The following is a 20,138-nucleotide window of genomic DNA, read 5'->3' as shown; positions in this document are numbered from 1 at the left end:
ACAATATTTCTCCATTGTCCAAATAACATTCATTTAATGGGTAACTCAACCAACTGGTAGACAACATTGTTCTAGTTGTTAAAATGATAAAACAACATTTGAATAATTTCATCATTCCAAAACTATGTTTTAGAGGTCAACAACATTTTACAGTCTTGTAATTTCCAATTTTATATACAGTGCCTTCGGAAAGTATTCAGATCCTTCGACTTTTTCCACATTTTGTTACGTTACAACCTTATTCTAAAATTAATTTAATCGTTTTTTCCACGCATCAATATAAACACAATATCGCATAATGACAAAGCAAAAACTGCTTTTTTAATAAGGGGGGGGCCCTGACGCGCGGCCCTCGCAGCGCGCCGCCACCGTCCTCGAGGACGACCCGGAGGACGAGGTGCTGGGCGATCCGGGTGGAGGCGGTGGAAATCTCTCAGGAGAGAAGGGTCCAAAATGTCCCTCACCGGAACCCAGCATCTCTCCTCCGGACCGTACCCCTCCCAGTCCACGAGGTACTGTAGGCCCCCCACCCGGCGTCTCGAATCCAGAATGCCCCGAACTGTGTACGCCGGGGACCCCTCGATGTCCAGGGGGGGCGGAGGGACCTCAGGCACCTCACCTTCTTGCAGGGGACCAGCCACCACCGGCCTGAGGAGAGACACATGAAACGAGGGGTTAATACGGTAATACCTAGGAAGTTGTAACCTGTAACACACCTCGTTTATTCTCCTCAGGACTTTGAACGGCCCCACACACTGCGGCCCCAGCTTCCGACAGGGCAGGCGGAGGGGCAGGTTCCGGGTCGAGAGCCAGACCCTGTCCCCCGGTGCAAATACGGGGGCCTCACTGCGGTGCTGGTCAGCGCTCCTCTTCTGCCGTTCGCCCGCTAACCGTAGTGAGTCCTGAACGGCTTTCCATGTGTCCTTGGAGCGCTGTACCCATTCCTCCACCGCAGGAGCCTCGGTCTGGCTCTGATGCCATGGGGCCAGGACCGGCTGGTAACCTAACACACACTCAAAAGGAGACAAGTTAGTTGAGGAGTGGCGTAGGGAGTTCTGAGCTAGTTCAGCCCAGGGAACATACCTTGCCCACTCACCATGCCGGTCCCGGCAATAGGACCGCAGAAACCTGCCCACCTCTTGGTTTACGCGCTCCACCTGCCCATTACTCTCGGGGTGAAAACCTGAGGTTAAGCTGACCGAGACCCCCAGTCTCTCCATAAACGCCCTCCATACTCTGGACGTGAATTGGGGACCCCGATCAGAAACGATGTCCTCAGGCACCCCATAGTGCCGGAAGACATGGGTAAACAAGGCCTCAGCAGTCTGCAGGGCCGTAGGGAGACCGGGCAACGGGATGAGACAACAGGACTTAGAAAACCGATCCACAACGACCAGGATCGTAGTACTTCCCTGGGACGGGGGAAGGTCGGTAAGAAAGTCCACCGATAAGTGTGTCCACTGCCGTTGTGGAACGGGGAGGGGTTGTAATTTCCCTCTAGGCAGGTGCCGAGGAGCCTTGCTCTGAGCACACACGGAGCAGGAGGAGACATAAAATCTCACGTCTTTAGCTAGCGTGGGCCACCAGTATCTCACTCTCAGACTCCGCACTGTCCTCTCGATGCCAGGATGACCCGAGGAGGGGAGAGTATGAGCCCACCGAATCAGCTTGTCCCGGACCCCCCTCGGTACGTACTGGGTTCCTACTGGACAGTTGGGGGGGGCCGGCTCTGACCGTGAGGCCTCCTCTATCTCCGCGTCCACCTCCCATACCACTGGTGCCACGAGACATGACGGTGAAATGATGGGAGTTGGCTCAACGGGCCGCTCCTCGGTATCATAGAGGCGGGACAGCGCGTCGGCCTTGGTGTTTTGGGAGCCGGGCCGGTATGAGAGGGTAAACCGGAACCTGGTAAAAAACATGGCCCATCTAGCCTGACGTGGATTTAGTCTCTTCGCTGCCCGGATATACTCGAGATTACGATGGTCAGTCCAGATGAGAAAGGGGTGTTTAGCCCCCTCAAGCCAATGTATCCACACCTTCAGAGCCTCGACTACAGCTAACAACTCCCGGTCCCCCACATCATAGTTTCGCTCCGCTGGGCTGAGCTTGCTCGAAAAGAAAGCACAAGGGCGAAGTCTGGGTGGCACGCCCGAGCGTTGGGACAGCACGGCTCCGACCCCAGCCTCGGACGCATCCACCTCCACTATGAACGCTAAAGAGGGGTCCGGATGCGCCAACACGGGCGCATTGGTGAACAGCTCCTTCAAACGAGTGAATGCTCTGCCCGCCTCTGCTGACCAGCGCAAGCGCACCGGTCCTCCCTTCAGCAGCGAGGTGATGGGAGCAGCTACCTGACCAAAACCCCGGATAAACCTCCGGTAGTAATTGGCAAACCCTAAAAACCGCTGCACCTCTTTCACCGTGGTCGGAGTCGGCCAATTACGCACGGCTGTAACGCGGTCATCCTCCATCACCACCCCAGAGGTGGAAATACGATATCCCAGGAAGGAAACGGACTGTTTGAAAAACTCACATTTCTCCGCCTTGCAATACAGGTCATGCTCCAGCAGTCGCCCAAGTACCTTACGCACCAGAGACACATGCGCCGCGCGTGTGGCAGAATAGATCAAGATGTCATCGATGTACACTACCACTCCCTGCCCGAGCAGGTCTCGGAGAATCTCGTCTACGAAGGATTGGAAGACGGCTGGAGCATTCTTCAACCCGTATGGCATGACGCGGTACTCATAATGACCAGATGTAGTACTAAATGCAGTTTTCCACTCATCTCCTCCCCGGATACGCACCAGATTATACGCGCTCCTCAGGTCCAGTTTTGTGAAGAAGCGCGCCCCGTGAAATGATTCCACCGCCATAGCGATGAGAGGTAGTGGGTAACTAAACCCCACTGTGATGGAATTTAGACCTCTATAATCAATGCACGGACGCAGACCTCCATCCTTCTTCTTCACAAAAAAGAAGCTCGAGGAGACGGGTGATGCGGAGGGCCGAATGTACCCCTGTCTCAGCGATTCAGCAACGTATGTTTCCATCGCTACCGTCACCTCCTGGGACAATGGATACACGTGACTCCTAGGAAGTGCAGCGTTCTCCAGAAGGTTTATCACGCAGTCCTCTCGACGATGAGGTGGTAATTGGGTCGCCTTCCTTTTACTGAAGGCGATAGCCAAATCGGCATATTCAGAGGGAATGCGCACGGTGGAAACTTGGTCTGGACTCTCCACCGTAGTCGCACCAACGGCAACTCCTCTACACCTACCTGAACACTCCTCTGACCACCCCTTAAGAGCCCCCTGTCGCCAGGAAATCACCGGGTTGTGTTGAGCTAACCAGGGAACCCCCAACACCACCGGAAACGCAGGTGAATCTATAAGGAACAGACTGATCTGCTCCTTATGATCCCCCTGCGTTACCATGTCCAGTGGCACCGTAGCCTCCCTAATCACTCCTGACCCTAATGGTCGGCTATCTAAGGAGTGCACGGGGAAAGGTTGGTCTACCGACACCAGGGGAATCCCTAGCCTTAACGCAAGCCCACGATCCATGAAATTCCCAGCTGCGCCTGAATCGACTAGCGCCTTATGCTGTAGAGAGGGAAAAAACCCAGGGAAAGAAGTCAAAACATACACATGACCGACAGGAGGCTCTGGGTGAGTCTGGTGCTTACTCACCTGGGGTGATCGAGCAGTGCTCCGCCTGCCCTCCCGACTCCCAGACGAGTTCCTCCAGCACCGGTCTGACGTGTGCCCTCGTCGACCACAACTGGTGCAGGAGGACACTCCTCCTCCGGTCTCCCTCGAAGCTGCCCCTCCTAATTCCATAGGGATAGGGGCAGGAGGGCTGGGAAGTGGAAACGACAGGGCCTGATCCGAACGCCCGCGGGCAGCCAGCAGATTGTCGAGACGGATAGCCAAGTCAATGAGCTCATCCAGTGTGCAGGTGGTGTCCCGACATGCCAGCTCCCTGCGGACGTCCAGTCAAGCAGGAGACGAGGGCGCTCACGCTCTCCTCTCCAGAGGGAGCAGGACGCACGGTAGCCAGGTATAGCTCCAGTTGCAGGAGGAAACCCTGGCACCCAGCCGCCGTTCCGTCATACTCCCGTGGGAGTGTCAACCGCAGAGCCCCGGAGCCAGATGTGGTCGCAGGAACAGGAGGTGCTGGAGAAGGGGGTGCTAGCGATGATGTGGGAAGACCACTCCTCTCCCATCGATCCATCCTCTCCATCATTTGGTCCATGGCAGAACCAATCCGATGGAGCACGCTGGTGTGGTGGAGGACTCTCTCTTCCATCGATGGGAGAGGAGACGCGGCTGCTCCTGCTGATTCCATTGGTGGTGCGGGATTATGTCACGTATTAACAAGGTGGGTGGAATCAGGCGCAGAGAGCAGGTGCAGTGAGTCGAATGTTTATTCTCCGGAACCAAACACGGTCAACCCAAAATACAGGGTGAAATAATCCAACACAGGATTAAATGTATCGGAGCAAATAACACAATACGTATTCACGAAAACACATGAAACCAAAACAATCCCGCACGAAACAAGGGCGGGACAACCTACTACATATAAGGACGTCAATAAACTAAAATACACACAGGTGAAACTAATAAGACAAAACCAACAGACAAACGAAAAAGGGATCGATGGTGGCTAGTAGGACGGTGACGACGACCGCCGAGCACCGCCCGAACAGGCAGGAGAGCCAACTTCGGCGGAAGTCGTGACAGATATGGCAAGAATAAGCTAAGAGAAATGACAGTCCATCATTACTTTAAGACATGAAGGTCAGTCAAAAAGTTTCTTCAAGTGCAGTCGCAAAAACTACCAAGCACTATGATGAAACTGGCTCTCATGAGGACCACCACAGGAAAAGAAGGCCCAGAATTACCTCTGGTGCAGAGGATAAGTTCATTAGAGTTACCAGCCTCAGAAATCTGCAATTAACTGCACGTCTGATTGCAGTCCCAGTAACATACAACATTAACTGTTCAGAGGAGACTTGGCGAATCAGGCCAAACTTTTGTCCAAACTTTTGACTGGTATGTATGTAAATTAATGCATTAACTGTTAATAATGGTGCCCATAATACCTGTAAAATTAAATGTACTGAAACATATTGAAGATAACAGGCAAACAGTAAATGCTGAAATTAATATGAAAATATTATTCTATTTACACAGACCAAAAACAATATTTCTCCATTGTCCAAATAACATTCATTTAATGGGTAACTCAACCAACTGGTAGACAACATTGTTCTAGTTGTTAAAATGATAAAACAACATTTGAATAATTTCATCATTCCAAAACTATGTTTTAGAGGTCAACAACATTTTACAGTCTTGTAATTTCCAATTTTATATACAGTGCCTTCGGAAAGTATTCAGATCCTTCGACTTTTTCCACATTTTGTTACGTTACAACCTTATTCTAAAATTAATTTAATCGTTTTTTCCACGCATCAATATAAACACAATACCGCATAATGACAAAGCAAAAACTGCTTTTTTAATAAGGTTTACTAATTTATAAAAAAATAAAACAACTGAAATATCACATTTACATAAGTATTCAGACCCTTAACTCAGTACTTTGTTGAAACACCTTTGGCAGCGAATTCAACCTTAAGTCTTCTTGGGTATGACACTACAAGCTTGGCACACCTGTATTTGGGGAGTTTCTCCCATTCTTCTCTGCAGATCCTCTCAAGCTCTGTCAGGTTGGATGGGGAGAATTGCTGCACAGTTATTTTCAGGTTTCTCCAGAGATGTTCGATCGAGTTCAAGTCCAGGCTCTGGCTGGGCCACTCAATGACATTCAGAGACTTGTTCCGAAGCCACTCCTGCATTGTCTTGGCTGTCTGCTCAGTGTTGTTCTCCTGTTGGAAGGTGAACCTTCACCCCAGTCTGAGATCCTAAGCACTCTGGAGCAGGTGTTCATCAAGGATCTCTCTGTACTTTGCTCTGTTTATCTTTGCCTCGATCCTGACTAGTCTCCCAGTCCGTGCCGCTGGCAAAACATCATCACAGCATGAGGCTGCCACCACCATGCTTCACCGTAGGGATGGTGCCATGTTTCCTCCAGAACTGAAGCTTGGCATTCAGGCCAAAGAGTTCAATATTGGTTTTATCTGACCAAAGAATCTTGTATCTCATGTTCTGAGAGTCCTTTAGGTGACTTTTGGCAAACTCCAAGCGGGCTGTCATGTGCCTTTTACTGAGGAGTGGCTTCCGTCTGGCCACTCTACCATAAAGGTCTAATTGGTGTAGTGCTGCAAAGAGGTTGTCCTTCTGGAAGGTTCTCCCATCTCCACAGAGGAAGTCTGGAGCTCTGTCAGGGCCCTTCTCCCCTGATTGCTCAGTTTGGCCGGCTCTAGGAAGTGCTTCCAAACTTCATAAATTTAAGAATGATGGAGGCCACTGTGTTCTTGGGGACCTTCAATGCTGCAGAACATTTTTGGTACCCTTCCCCAGATCTGTGCCTCAACACAATCCTGTCACTGAGCTCTACGTACAATTTCTTCGACCTCATGGCTTGGCTTTTCCTCTGACTTGCACTGTCAACTGTGGGACTTTATATAGACAGGTGTGTGCTTTTCCAAATCATGTCCAATCAATTGAATTTACCACAGGTGGACTCCAATCAATGATGATCAATGGAAACAGGACTTGAGCTCAATTTCTAGTCTCATTGCAAAGGTTCTGAATACCTATGTAAATAAGGTATTCCTGTTTTCTGTTTTAATACATTTGCAAAAAAATCTGAAAACCTGTTTTCGCTTTGTCATTATGGGGTATTGTGTGTAGATTGATGAGTAAATTGTTTTATTTGGTCATTAACATAACAATATGTGGAAAAAGTCAAGGGGTCTGAATACTTTCTGAAGGCACCGTATAATTAATACTGAAAATGTGTGATTAATGAGGTTTGGTTTGCTACAGGTTCACTGCCTGGCAGCTGGCTCAGCACAACAACAGTTCATGACTGAGGGCTGGCCTCCCCGACCAACATCCATGCCAAAACCCTCATACAAATTCTAACTACTACCACCCCTGCCAACATGTTTGTAAAGTGGTGGTAAGCTGAACCTCGTGAATTTAGTAATAGTACAAACTTTGGAGAGGTGTGTGACCACTTGGAGACGCCAGTTAGACCTTTTACGCAAACCCTTGTAATTATTTTGTCTTATGTTGCACCTACCTCACATTTTCCATAAATATTGTTATTCTGTTACTGAATGTACAGTGTCCAAACTATTTTCAGTAAAGGATTAAGGAAAATGTTTTCACAAAAATGTGTTTGTTCATGGAAAATAATTTAAAAGTATGCATTAATTAGGAGTCTGTATTATAAAAGTTGGCAAAAATAAATGTAGACATTAATAAATGCATTTCTATATCTTCCAAAACCTTTCAAACAATAGTGGAGAATAACAAACATTGTGGTGCAGTGGCTTCAAAACAGTGCACCCTGTCAGTCATAATGTATATACATAACTGTCAAAAAGAAACACGAGGTGACAGAGGTTGGTTGAGTGGTAAAACCGTCAACTCTAGAGAACACATATCCCTTACTGGAGACTGGGGTTCAATTCCTGTTTCTGTTTTGTCCACCTATGCCAATCACCCACTATTCTTCCTAAAAAAGGGCAATGGAATTCCATTTTGCTTTTAAAAACTAACATGAAAAATTGACTGCACACACAATGCCAAAATGGACTAGCCTACATCACTCAAGTTACAATCTGAAGTGATAGAGGAAGTGATAGAGGAATTAAATTCCTATATGTTTAATACCCAATTAAATTAAATTTACTCAGCCCATTTCTAAAGATTTGTAAGAAACGTATTTGCATAAAATGGGCGGAGACCAGTCTCAAAATCAAGCACTAGCGTTTATTCTCGAGAGTACTGAACATGATACAATTTACAACAGGTTATAAACTGAAAATGACGTCATTAAGTTTCGAACTGTCCGGTCTCTCCACCACTACGGTACAATGACAGTATAGTTCTCAAGCCTTCCTATATCCTACAGATAATTTATGACCAAGCCAAGGTATTCCTGTGTAGATAAGCATTCTAGCCAGTCTGACAAGGAACAGACAGTCATTGTTCTAGTTCTTGATTATAATTACACATATTATATTTAGTACTAGGATTAAAATAAAATTCATACATTTATACAGTAAAATAATAGTATTCTGATTAGTCAGTCCTGATTGAAATGTATACATAATTAGTCAGAATCCCTTAACAAGTTGCCAATTATTTTTCCTGGAGTTTGATTTCACCAGAGGCCTCCAACCTTGTAACCATGTTTGGGAGTTTGGGTTGGGAGTGTTACCATGTTCAGGGTTTTGGATAAAAGGCTGTGATGCTGTTTCAGTCTTGAGGGGTGGAAGAGAACTCAGAAACCAAAGAGAGGACCCTGTGGAAGATCATCTCACCCTTTTTGTTAGTGTTATACTTCAACAATTTATGTCAGGGACAATCCTTCTTATGTTATCTAATGTGCTTGTTGTGATGCTGATGTTTTATGTTAGAGTTGAAAGTGTTATTGTGTCCATTGTATCTACATCTATTGAATTATACAACATTGAATTATAGTCAGTTGTTGTTCTCTTTTGTGAAATATATTATGTTGGTTTGTTTTTGGTTACTTTTTTAACTTTTTCATTAAATCATTTGGTTAAATATATTGACAGTATTTGTTCCAAAACAGTAAGTATTTAAGGAGAGGCAGGGTAATGAACAAGGATTATCAAATTGTATTTGTTGCTTGGTAGACCTTTTCTTAAAGTCATAACACCACTGGTATTTATTTGGTATTTATTATTAAATAACGTTATTGCATTCTCCTGCAGGTTGTGACATTCATTCTGGGTGGCAAATGGAGAACCACACCTACCCTAAGAACATGTTCCTCCTGGAGGGGTTAAAAGTCACTCAACAGTCCTCCTACCCTGCCTTCATCCTTCTCCTCATCATCTACATCTTCACGATGGTATCCAACATCGGTCTCATACTACTGATCTCCGTTGAGAGGAGCCTGCACCAGCCCATGTACATCCTCTTCTGCAACCTACCTCTCAATGATGCTCTTGGAGCCACGGTTATCATCCCTCGTTTGCTGAGTGATATATTTGTGGCAAGCGCAGACCGCTACATTAACAACGTTGCGTGTGCCATCCAAGCATTTTGCGCCCACATGTTTGGCACAACATCACATACAATACTGATTATCATGGCCTTTGATAGATATGTGGCCATCTGCTACCCCCTACGATATGCCACCATCATGACCAACAGGATGATCGCAAAACTGACTTTTTTTGCCTGGGGGTCTGCCTTTCTGCTTGTGGGGATCCTCCTGGGCCTCACACTCAGCCTGTCACGATGCAGATCTGAAATCTTCAACCCCTTCTGTGACAATGCCTCGTTATTCAAGCTCTCCTGTGAAAGCGTTATTATTAACAATATCTATGGACTCACTTTTACCATCCTACTCCTGGGGTCCTCCATAGGAAGTGTGACACTAACATACCTTAAGATAGCTATGGTGTGTGTGAGAAACAAAAACAGGGTTCTGAATAGCAGGGCCTTGCAGACCTGCTCCACACACCTGTCTGTGTACATCATCATGCTGGTGTCCGGTTTCATCATCATCTTTCTCCATCGCTTCCCTCAGTGGGCCGACCACAGGAAACTGTCAGCCATTTTGTTTAATGTGGTTCCTCCTTGGCTCAATCCTATTATATACGGTCTGCAGACCAAAGAGATCAGACAGAAAATCTTCCACAAGTTTCAAAATAATAAAGTGACTGTACGATGAATGGTTGTAAGAAAAAAATATGTATTAATTCTTATTCTGATTTGTCTCTCTCTCCCTCTCTCTCTCTCATTATGAAAAGCCAACTGACATTGGTGTTGAAATGTTGCACCCTCTAGGCCATGGGTTCACATTTTCACTCGGAGGCCCATTTCCAGCATTGGGGAACATCACCCCCCCAGCACATGTGCACATGTGCGACATCTATTTCTATGGGCACAGGCACAGTTCTTGACACAAACTGTTCCCACCCCTCTTATTGGTGGAGAGAATTTAGCACGTCAAGCTAATTTACAGAGTAGTCATGGATTGTGCAACTTCCATTGTTTAGTTGAAGTGGAACTGGCAGCATTTTATCAACATGAAATCTTTTTATTTTTTTCCACTGACAAGCGAGCACTTAGATATGGTCATTTTCATGTTTTCATAAATTTCTCGATTTTTTGGGAATTACGTATACTAAAGCATTTGTAAAAATTCTATTCGACTAATTTTCAACGGAAATATGGGCAGGGTCTCTAGTTTTTTTGTGGGGGCCTTACTGTTAAACACTTCCGGACAATATTTTGCATTTAGCAAACTAACTTGCTATCGCTATCACAACTTCCAAAACATGGATTCATGCAAAATGTGCCTTTTATGTTCAGTAAGGGATGCCACAATAACTGACAGAAAAGAAAGCTGTTCATGGAGCAGGAGTGTTTTAACCACCAAACATTGTAGAGGAGGGAGTGCTGTTGTGGTAAAGCAAGCGGTAGCGGAGCGCCAAGTCGAGGTCCAAGAGGCGTCTTAACAGCTTCTACCCCAAGCCATAAGACTCCTGAACAGCTAATCAAAGGGCTACCCAGACCCCTCTTTTACGCTGCTGCTACTCTCTGTTTATTATCTATGCATGGTCACTTCTACTCTACCTACACGCACATATTACCTCAATTACCTCGACTAACCGGTACCCCCGCACATTGAATCTGTACTGGTACAGTGCCCCCTGTATATAGCCTCGCTATTGTTATTTTACTGTTGCTGTTTAATTATTTGTTTCTTCTATTTTTTACAGAACACATTTTTCTTCACTTCTTAAAGCATTGTGGTTAAGTGCTTGAAAGTAAGCATTTCACTGTAAGGTTTACACCTGTTGTATTCGGGGCATGTGACAAAAAAAATGTGATTTGATTTATGTTGGCCACATACCACACCCCCACGGGCCTTATTGCTTAAATATATACTGTATATAGTTTCCCGTTATATCTGATTCATTTTAAGGCTCCTACATGTATTGTACCTTTGCCTGTTCCTGATAATTACAGGGATCCACTACAATCAGGGGTGGGCAAATTCCAGTCCTCGAGGGCCTGATTGGTGTCACAATTTTGCCCCAGCCCCAGCTAAAACACCTGACCCCAATAATTACCTAATCATGATCTTCAGTTTAGAATGCAATTTGATTCATCAGCTGTGTTTGCTAGGGATGGAGAAAAGTGTGACACCAATCAGGCCCTCGAAGACTGGAGTTGCCCACCCCTGCATGGTGCTGCAATCATTCCAAAATGTCTCTAACAGACCAAGAGGGAAGACAACTGTTTATCAAGTGCCACATTGTTTTTCATAATTTGTGCCACTTGAAAACCAAACCCAGAATCAAACTGAAAACACATTTGAAACCCTCCTATTCCTTCATTTAAAAATGTTAAGTATTAAAGAAAATGTCAACAAAGTGGAATTTCATAGTGTTTTATTAACACCATAATTTGCCAAGTGCAAGATGAGTTACGGTATGCTCAGTTCATGAAGTGCTATATGAAAAAATATTCATAATTCATAAGGACTTATCCTTAGGCATTAGATAAACATGTATGAAGAGAGCTGTACAAGGCAAGCCATAAAACAATTATGCAAATATAATCATGTAAATATGCATATGAAGGGAACTGTGCAAGACAACAAAATAAAGTGTTACGCTTAGATAATAAAGTAGAGCTGACAGAGAGACCTTTAGAAGGCACAAAATATGAGAACTATTTAAAAACACAAAGTATTAGGCCCTGAGCCTAAATACCACATAGTTTAACATATTTGGAGCACAGAGTTAGTCTGCCTGACTGGAACTCATATACTGTCCTTGTCAGCATATGTACGAAATACAATGTCTTCAGTTCAGGGATAACATCAGCACTGAAGTTCACATCAACAATAACAACCTGCCCGGATGGAGCCCAGACAGTAGTTTGCATCTCTCCAGTCCTGTGCAGAACATGCCCATTTGCCCCTGCATGTAGTACCCCAAAAAATCAAATCAAATGTATTTGTCATCTAACCTAACAATTCCAAAACTAATACCTTATACACACAAGTGTAAAGGGATAAAGAATATGTACATAAAGATATATGAATGAGTGATGGTACAGAACGGCATAGGCCAGATGGAGTAGATGGTATAGAGTACAGTATATACATATGAGATGAGTAATGTAGGGTATGTAAACAAAGTGGCATAGTTTAAAGTGGCTAGTGATACATGTATTACATAAAGATGCAGTAGATGATATAGAGTACAGTATATACATACAGTATACATATGAGATGAGTAATGTAGGGTATGTAAACATTATATTAAGTAGCATTGTTTAAAGTGACTAGTGATATATTTTTTACACCAATTTCCATCAATTTTCATTATTAAAGTGGCTGGAGTTGAGTCAGTGTGTTGGCAGCAGCCACTCAATGTTAGTGGTGGCTGTTTAACAGTCTGATGGCCTGGAGATAGAAGCTGTTTTTCAGTCTCTCGGTCCCTGCTTTGATGTACCTGTACTGACATCGCCTTCTGGATGATAGCGGGGTGAACAGGCAGTGGCTCGGGTGGTTGTTGTCCTTGATGATCTTTATGGCCTTCCTGTGACATCGGGTGGTGTAGGTGTCCTGGAGGCCAGGTAGTTTGCCCCCGGTGATGCGTTGTGCAGACCTCACTACCTCTGGAGAGCCTTACGGTTATGGGCGGAGCAGTTGCCGTACCAGGCGGTGATAAAGCCCGACAGGATGTTCTCGATTGTGCACATCTGTAAAAGTTTGTGAGTGCTTTTGGTGAGAAGCCGAATTTCTTCAGCCTCCTGAGGTTGAAGAGGCGCTGCTGCGCCTTCTTCACCACGCTGTCTGTGTGGTTGGACCAATTCAGTTTATCCGTGATGTGTATGCCGAGGAACTTAAAACTTACTACCCTCTCCACTACTGTCCCGTCGATGTGGATAGGGGGGTGCTCCCTCTGCTGTTTCCTGAAGTCCACAATCATCTCCTTTTGTTGTTGACGTTGAGTGTGAGGTTATTTGCCTGACACCACACTCCGAGGGCCCTCACCTCCTCCCTGTAGGCCGTCTCGTCGTTGTTGGTAATCAAGCCTACCACTGTAGTGTTGTCCGCAAACTTGATGATTGAGTTGGAGGTGTGCATGGCCACGCATTCGTGGGTGAACAGGGAGTACAGGAGAAGGCTCAGAATGCACCCTTGTGGGGCCCCAGTGTTGAGTATCAGCGGGGTGGAGATGTTGTTACCTACCCTCACCACCTTGGTGCAGCCCGTCAGGAAGTCCAGTACCCAGTTGCACAGGGCGGGGTCGAGAGCCAGGGTCTCGAGCTTGTTGACGAGTTTGGAGGGTACTATGGTGTTAAATGCTGAGCTGTAGTCGATGAACAGCATTCTCACATAGGTATTACTCTTGTCCAGATGGGTTAGGGCAGTGTGCAGTGTGGTTGCGATTGTGTCGTCTGTGGACCTATTTGAGCGATAAGCAAATTGGAGTGGGTCTAGGGTGTCAGGTAGGGTGGAGGTGATATGGTCCTTGACTAGTCTCTCAAAGCACTTCATGATGACGGAAGTGAGTGCTACGGGGCGGTAGTCGTTTAGCTCAGTTACCTTAGCTTTCTTGGGAACAGGGACAATGGTGGCCCTCTTGAAGCATGTTGGGACAGCAGACTGGGATAAGGATTGATTGAATATGTCCGTAAACACATGCTCTGAGGACGCGGCTGTTGGATGCCGTCTGGGCCTGCAGACTTGCGAGGGTTAACACGTTTAAATGTTTTACTCACGTCGGCTGCAGTGAAGGAGAGTGTTGGTAGCGGGCCGTGTCAGTGGCACTGTATTGTCCTCAAAGCGGGCAAAAAAGTTATTTAGTCTGTCTGGGAGCAAGACATCCTGGTCCGTGACGGGGCTGGTTTTCTTTTTGCAATCCGTGATTGACTGTAGACCCTGCCACATACCTCTTGTGTCTGAGCCGTTGAATTGCGACTCTACTTTGTCTCTATACTGACGCTTAGCTTGTTTGATTGCCTTACGGAGGGAATAGCTACACTGTTTGTATTCGGTCATGTTTCAGGTCACCTTGCCCTGGTTAAAAGCAGTAGTTTCAGTTTCACGCGAATGCTGCCATCAATCCACGGTTTCTGGTTGTGGAATGTTTTAATCGTTGCTATGGGTACGACATCGTCAATGCACTTTCTAATGTACTCGCTCACCGAATCAGCGTATTCGTCAATGTTGTTGTTGGAAGCAATGCGGAACATATCCCAGTCCACGTGATCGAAGCAGTCTTGAAGCTTGGAATCAGATTGGTCGGACCAGCGTTGAACAGACCTGAGCTTCTTGTTTTAGTTTCTGTCTGTAGTCTGGAAGCAACAAAATGGAGTCGTGGTCAGCTTTTCCGAAAGGAGGGCGGGGGAGGGCTTTATATGCATTGCGGAAGTTAGAATAACAATAATCTAGGGTTTTACCAGCCCTGGTTGCGCAATCGATATGCTAATACAATTTAGGGAGTCTTGTTTTCAGATTAGCCTTGTTAAAATCTCCAGCTACAATGAATGCAGCCTCAGGATATGTGGTTTCCAGTTTGCATAGGGTCAAATAAAGTTTGTTCAGGGCCATCGATGTGTCTGCATGGGGGGGAATATATACGGCTGTTATTATAAACGAAGAGAATTCCCTTGGTAGATAATGCTGTCGACATTTGATTGTGAGGAATTCTAAGTCAGGTGAACAGATCACACCACGTCTCGTTAATCATAAGGCATTTCGCTACACTCGCATTAACATCTGCTAACCATGTGTATGTGACAAATAAAATTTGATTTGATTTGATTTTTCCTTGCCATATGTGGTTGCTGAGTTCCCATAGAATCTAGGGAAGAGATGCTCCTGTACAAAGTTGTAGGGATTTGTTGAGGTGTGCACAGGAACCTTCTTTGCTGAGCTAGCAGTGATTCAAAGTTTACGTGCATCATACTACGCATGGAAGGAACTCTGTCCTTTAGTGACCTCCTCCAAGCTGGCACGTTTACACTCCTTCAGCTTAGCAAAAATTTAATAAAATGACAAGCATTTCTGACACTGCATGTTGATTCCATGTACACTATTAGGCTGCTGTAGCTGTGTGGCTGCTGCTGGAACTTGATGACTGGTTTAGCTTTGATGCACTCATGCAGAAGGCTCCCCACTGGAACATTGGCCCCTTCCAAACTAAGTGCGTTGTGGGAGTGGTACACAGGAGTTGGAGGTAGAGATGGAAAGTATGCATTAATTAGGAGTCTGTATTATAAAAGTTGGCAAAAATGAATGTAGACATTAATAAATGCATTTCTATATCTTCCAAAACCTTTCAAACAATAGTGGAGAATAACAAACATTGTGGTGCAGTGGCTTCAAAACAGTGCACCCTGTCAGTCATTATATACATAACTGTCAAAAAGAAACATGAGGTGACAGAGGTTGGTTGAGTGGTAAAACCATCAACTCTAGAGAACACATATCCCTTACTGGAGACTGGGGTTCTATTCCTGTTTCTGTTTTGTCCACCTATGCCAATCACCCACTATTCTTCCTAAAAAAGGGCAATGGAATTCCATTTTGCTTTTAAAAACTAACATGAAAAATTGACTGCACACACAATGCCAAAATGGACTAGCCTACATCACTCAAGTTACAATCTGAAGTGATAGAGGAAGTGATAGAGGAATTAAATTCCTATATGTTTAATACCCAATTAAATTAAATTTACTCAGCCCATTTCTAAAGATTTGTAAGAAACGTATTTGCATAAAATGAGCGGAGACCAGTCTCAAAATCAAGCACTAGCGTTTATTCTCGAGAGTACTGAACATGATACAATTTACAACAGGTTATAAACTGAAAATGACGTCATTAGGTTTCGAACTGTCCCGTCTCTCCACCACTCCGGTACAATGGCAGTATAGTTCTCAAGCCTTCCTATATCCTAAGATAATTTATGACCATGCCAAGGTATTGAGGATTAAAATAAAATTCATACATTTATACAGTAAAATAATAGTATTCTGATTAGTCAGTCCTGATTGAAATGTATACATAATTAGTCAGAATCCCTTAACAAGTTGCCAATTATTTTTCCTGGAGTTTGATTTCACCAGAGGCCTCCAACCTTGTAACCATGTTTGGGAGTTTGGGTTGGGAGTGTTACCATGTTCAGGGTTTTGGATAAAAGGCTGTGATGCTGTTTCAGTCTTGAGGGGTGGAAGAGAACTCAGAAACCAAAGAGAGGACCCTGTGGAAGATCATCTCACCCTTTTTGTTAGTGTTATACTTCAACAATTTATGTCAGGGACAATCCTTCTTATGTTATCTAATGTGCTTGTTGTGATGCTGATGTTTTATGTTAGAGTTGAAAGTGTTATTGTGTCCATTGTATCTACATCTATTGAATTATACAACATTGAATTATAGTCAGTTGTTGTTCTCTTTTGTGAAATATATTATGTTGGTTTGTTTTTGGTTACTTTTTTAACTTTTTCATTAAATCATTTGGTTAAATATATTGACAGTATTTGTTCCAAAACAGTAAGTATTTAAGGAGAGGCAGGGTAATGAACAAGGATTATCAAATTGTATTTGTTGCTTGGTAGACCTTTTCTTAAAGTCATAATACCACTGGTATTTATTTGGTATTTATTATTAAATAACGTTATTGCATTCTCCTGCAGGTTGTGACATTCATTCTGGGTGGCAAATGGAGAACCACACCTACCCTAAGAACATGTTCCTCCTGGAGGGGTTAAAAGTCACTCAACAGTCCTCCTACCCTGCCTTCATCCTTCTCCTCATCATCTACATCTTCACGATGGTATCCAACATCGGCCTCATACTACTGATCTCCGTTGAGAGGAGCCTGCACCAGCCCATGTACATCCTCTTCTGCAACCTACCTCTCAATGATGCTCTTGGAGCCACGGTTATCATCCCTCGTTTGCTGAGTGATATATTTGTGGCAAGCGCAGACCGCTACATTAACAACGTTGCGTGTGCCATCCAAGCATTTTGCGCCCACATGTTTGGCACAACATCACATACAATACTGATTATCATGGCCTTTGATAGATATGTGGCCATCTGCTACCCCCTTCGATATGCCACCATCATGACCAACAGGATGATCGCAAAACTGACTTTTTTTGCCTGGGGGTCTGCCTTTCTGCTTGTGGGGGTCCTCCTGGGCCTCACACTCAGCCTGTCACGATGCAGATTTGAAATCTTCAACCCCTTCTGTGACAATGCCTCGTTATTCAAGCTCTCCTGTGAAAGCGTTATTATTAACAATATCTATGGACTCACTTTTACCATCCTACTCCTGGGGTCCTCCATAGGAAGTGTGACACTAACATACCTTAAGATAGCTATGGTGTGTGTGAGAAACAAAAACAGGGTTCTGAATAGCAGGGCCTTGCAGACCTGCTCCACACACCTGTCTGTGTACATCATCATGCTGGTGTCCGGTTTCATCATCATCTTTCTCCATCGCTTCCCTCAGTGGGCCGACCACAGGAAACTGTCAGCCATTTTGTTTCATGTGGTTCCTCCTTGGCTCAATCCTATTATATACGGTCTGCAGACCAAAGAGATCAGACAGAAAATCTTCCACAAGTTTCAAAATAATAAAGTGACTGTACGATGAATGGTTGTAAGAGAAAAATATGTATTAATTCTTATTCTGATTTGTCTCTCCCTCTCTCTCTCTCGTTATGAAAAGCCAACTGACATTGGTGTTGAATTGTTGCACCCTCTAGGCCATGGGTTCACATTTTCACTCTGAGGCCCATTTCCAGCATTGGGGAACATCACCCCCCCAGCACATGTGCACATGTGCGACATCTATTTCTATGGGCACAGGCACAGTTCTTGACACAAACTGTTCCCACCCCTCTTATTGGTGGAGAGAATTTAGCACGTCAAGCTAATTTACAGAGTAGTCACGGATTGTGCAACTTCCATTGTTTAGTTGAAGTGGAACTGGCAGCATTTTATCAACATGAAATCTTTTTATTTTTTTCCACTGACAAGCGAGCACTTAGATATGGTCATTTTCATGTTTTCATAAATTTCTCGATTTTTTGGGAATTACGTATACTAAAGCATTTGTAAAAATTCTATTAGACTAATTTTCAACGGAAATATGGGCAGGGTCTCTAGTTTTTTTTGTGGGGGCCTTACCGTTAAACACTTCCGGACAATATTTTGCATTTAGCAAACTAACTCGCTATCGCTATCACAACTTCCAAAATATGGATTCACGCAAAATGTGCCTTTTATGTTCAGTAAGGGATGCCACAATAACTGACAGAAAAGAAAGCTGTTCATGGAGCAGGAGTGTTTTAACCACCAAACATTGTAGAGGAGGGAGTGCTGTTGTGGTAAAGCAAGCGGTAGCGGAGCGCCAAGTCGAGGTCCAAGAGGCTTCTTAACAGCTTCTACCCCAAGCCATAAGACTCCTGAACAGCTAATCAAAGGGCTACCCAGACCCCTCTTTTACGCTGCTGCTACTCTCTGTTTATTATCTATGCATGGTCACTTCTACTCTACCTACACGCACATATTACCTCAATTACCTCGACTAACCGGTACCCCCGCACATTGAATAAGACTGGTACAGTGCCCCCTGTATATAGCCTCGCTATTGTTATTTTACTGTTGCTGTTTAATTATTTGTTTCTTCTATTTTTTACAGAACACATTTTTCTTCACTTCTTAAAGCATTGTTGGTTAAGTGCTTGAAAGTAAGCATTTCACTGTAAGGTTTACACCTGTTGTATTCGGGGCATGTGACAAATAAAATGTGATTTGATTTATGTTGGCCACATACCACACCCCCACGGGCCTTATTGCTTAAATATATACTGTATATAGTTTCCTGTTCAATCTGATTCATTTTAAGGCTCCTACATGTATTGTACCTTTGCCTGTTCCTGATAATTACAGGGATCCACTAGAATCAGGGGTGGGCAAATTCCAGTCCTCGAGGGCCTGATTGGTGTCACAATTTTGCCCCAGCCCCAGCTAAAACACCTGACCCCAATAATCACCTAATCATGATCTTCAGTTTAGAATGCAATTTGATTCATCAGCTGTGTTTGCTAGGGATGGAGAAAAGTGTGACACCAATCAGGCCCTCGAAGACTGGAGTTGCCCACCCCTGCATGGTGCTGCAATCATTCTAAAATGTCTCTAACAGACCAAGAGGGAAGACAACTGTTTATCAAGTGCCACATTGTTTTTCAAAATTTGTGCCACTTGAAAACCAAACCCAGAATCAAACTGAAAACACATTTGAAACCCTCCTATTCCTTCATTTAAAAATGTTAAGTATTAAAGAAAATGTCAACAGAGTGGAATTTCATAGTGTTTTATTAACACCATAATTTGCCAAGTGCAAGATGAATTACGGTATGCTCAGTTCATGAAGTGCTATATGAAAAAATATTCATAAATCATAAGGACTTATCCTTAGGCATTAGATAAACATGTATGAAGAGAGCTGTACAAGGCAAGCCATAAAACAATTATGCAAATATAATCATGTAAATATGCATATGAAGAGAACTGTGCAAGACAACAAAATAAAGTGTTACGCTTAGATAATAAAGTAGAGCTGACAGAGAGACCTTTAGAAGGCACAAAATATGAGAACTATTTAAAAACACAAAGTATTAGGCCCTGAGCCTAAATACCACATAGTTTAACATATTTGGAGCACAGAGTTAGTCTGCCTGACTGGAACTCATATACTGTCAGCATATGTACGAAATACAATGTCTTCAGTTCAGGGATAACATCAGCACTGAAATTCACATCAACAATAACAACCTGCCCGGATGGAGCCCAGACAGTAGTTTGCATCTCTCCAGTCCTGTGCAGAACATGCCCATTTGCCCCTGCATGTAGTACCCCAAAAAATCTAATCAAATGTATTTGTCATCTAACCTAACAATTCCAAA

At 44.3% G+C, this 20,138-nt stretch overlaps 2 protein-coding genes across 2 annotated transcripts; both read left to right on the top strand.

Moving 5' to 3' along the window:
- Positions 1-8,910: 8,910 nt before the first annotated feature.
- LOC110534892 (olfactory receptor 52N5-like) lies at positions 8,911-9,858 on the top strand. Its single transcript, XM_036989343.2, has one exon. It carries the CDS (start codon positions 8,917-8,919, stop codon positions 9,856-9,858), a length of 942 nt encoding a protein of 313 aa, XP_036845238.2. The 5' UTR covers positions 8,911-8,916.
- Positions 9,859-16,787: 6,929 nt separating this feature from the next.
- Positions 16,788-17,917, top strand: LOC110534914 (olfactory receptor 52N5-like). Its single transcript, XM_021619831.3, has one exon. The coding sequence runs from the start codon at positions 16,880-16,882 to the stop codon at positions 17,819-17,821; it is 942 nt and encodes a 313-aa protein (XP_021475506.3). The 5' UTR covers positions 16,788-16,879; the 3' UTR covers positions 17,822-17,917.
- The last annotated feature ends 2,221 nt before the right edge of the window (positions 17,918-20,138 follow it).

This window comes from Oncorhynchus mykiss, chromosome 10 (assembly GCF_057628025.1).
Source record: "Oncorhynchus mykiss isolate SJ-2025 chromosome 10, ASM5762802v1, whole genome shotgun sequence".
Classification (NCBI taxonomy): Eukaryota; Metazoa; Chordata; class Actinopteri; order Salmoniformes; family Salmonidae; genus Oncorhynchus; species Oncorhynchus mykiss.
Note: the sequence above shows the minus strand (reverse complement) of the source record. Positions and strands in the feature narration are given on the sequence as shown.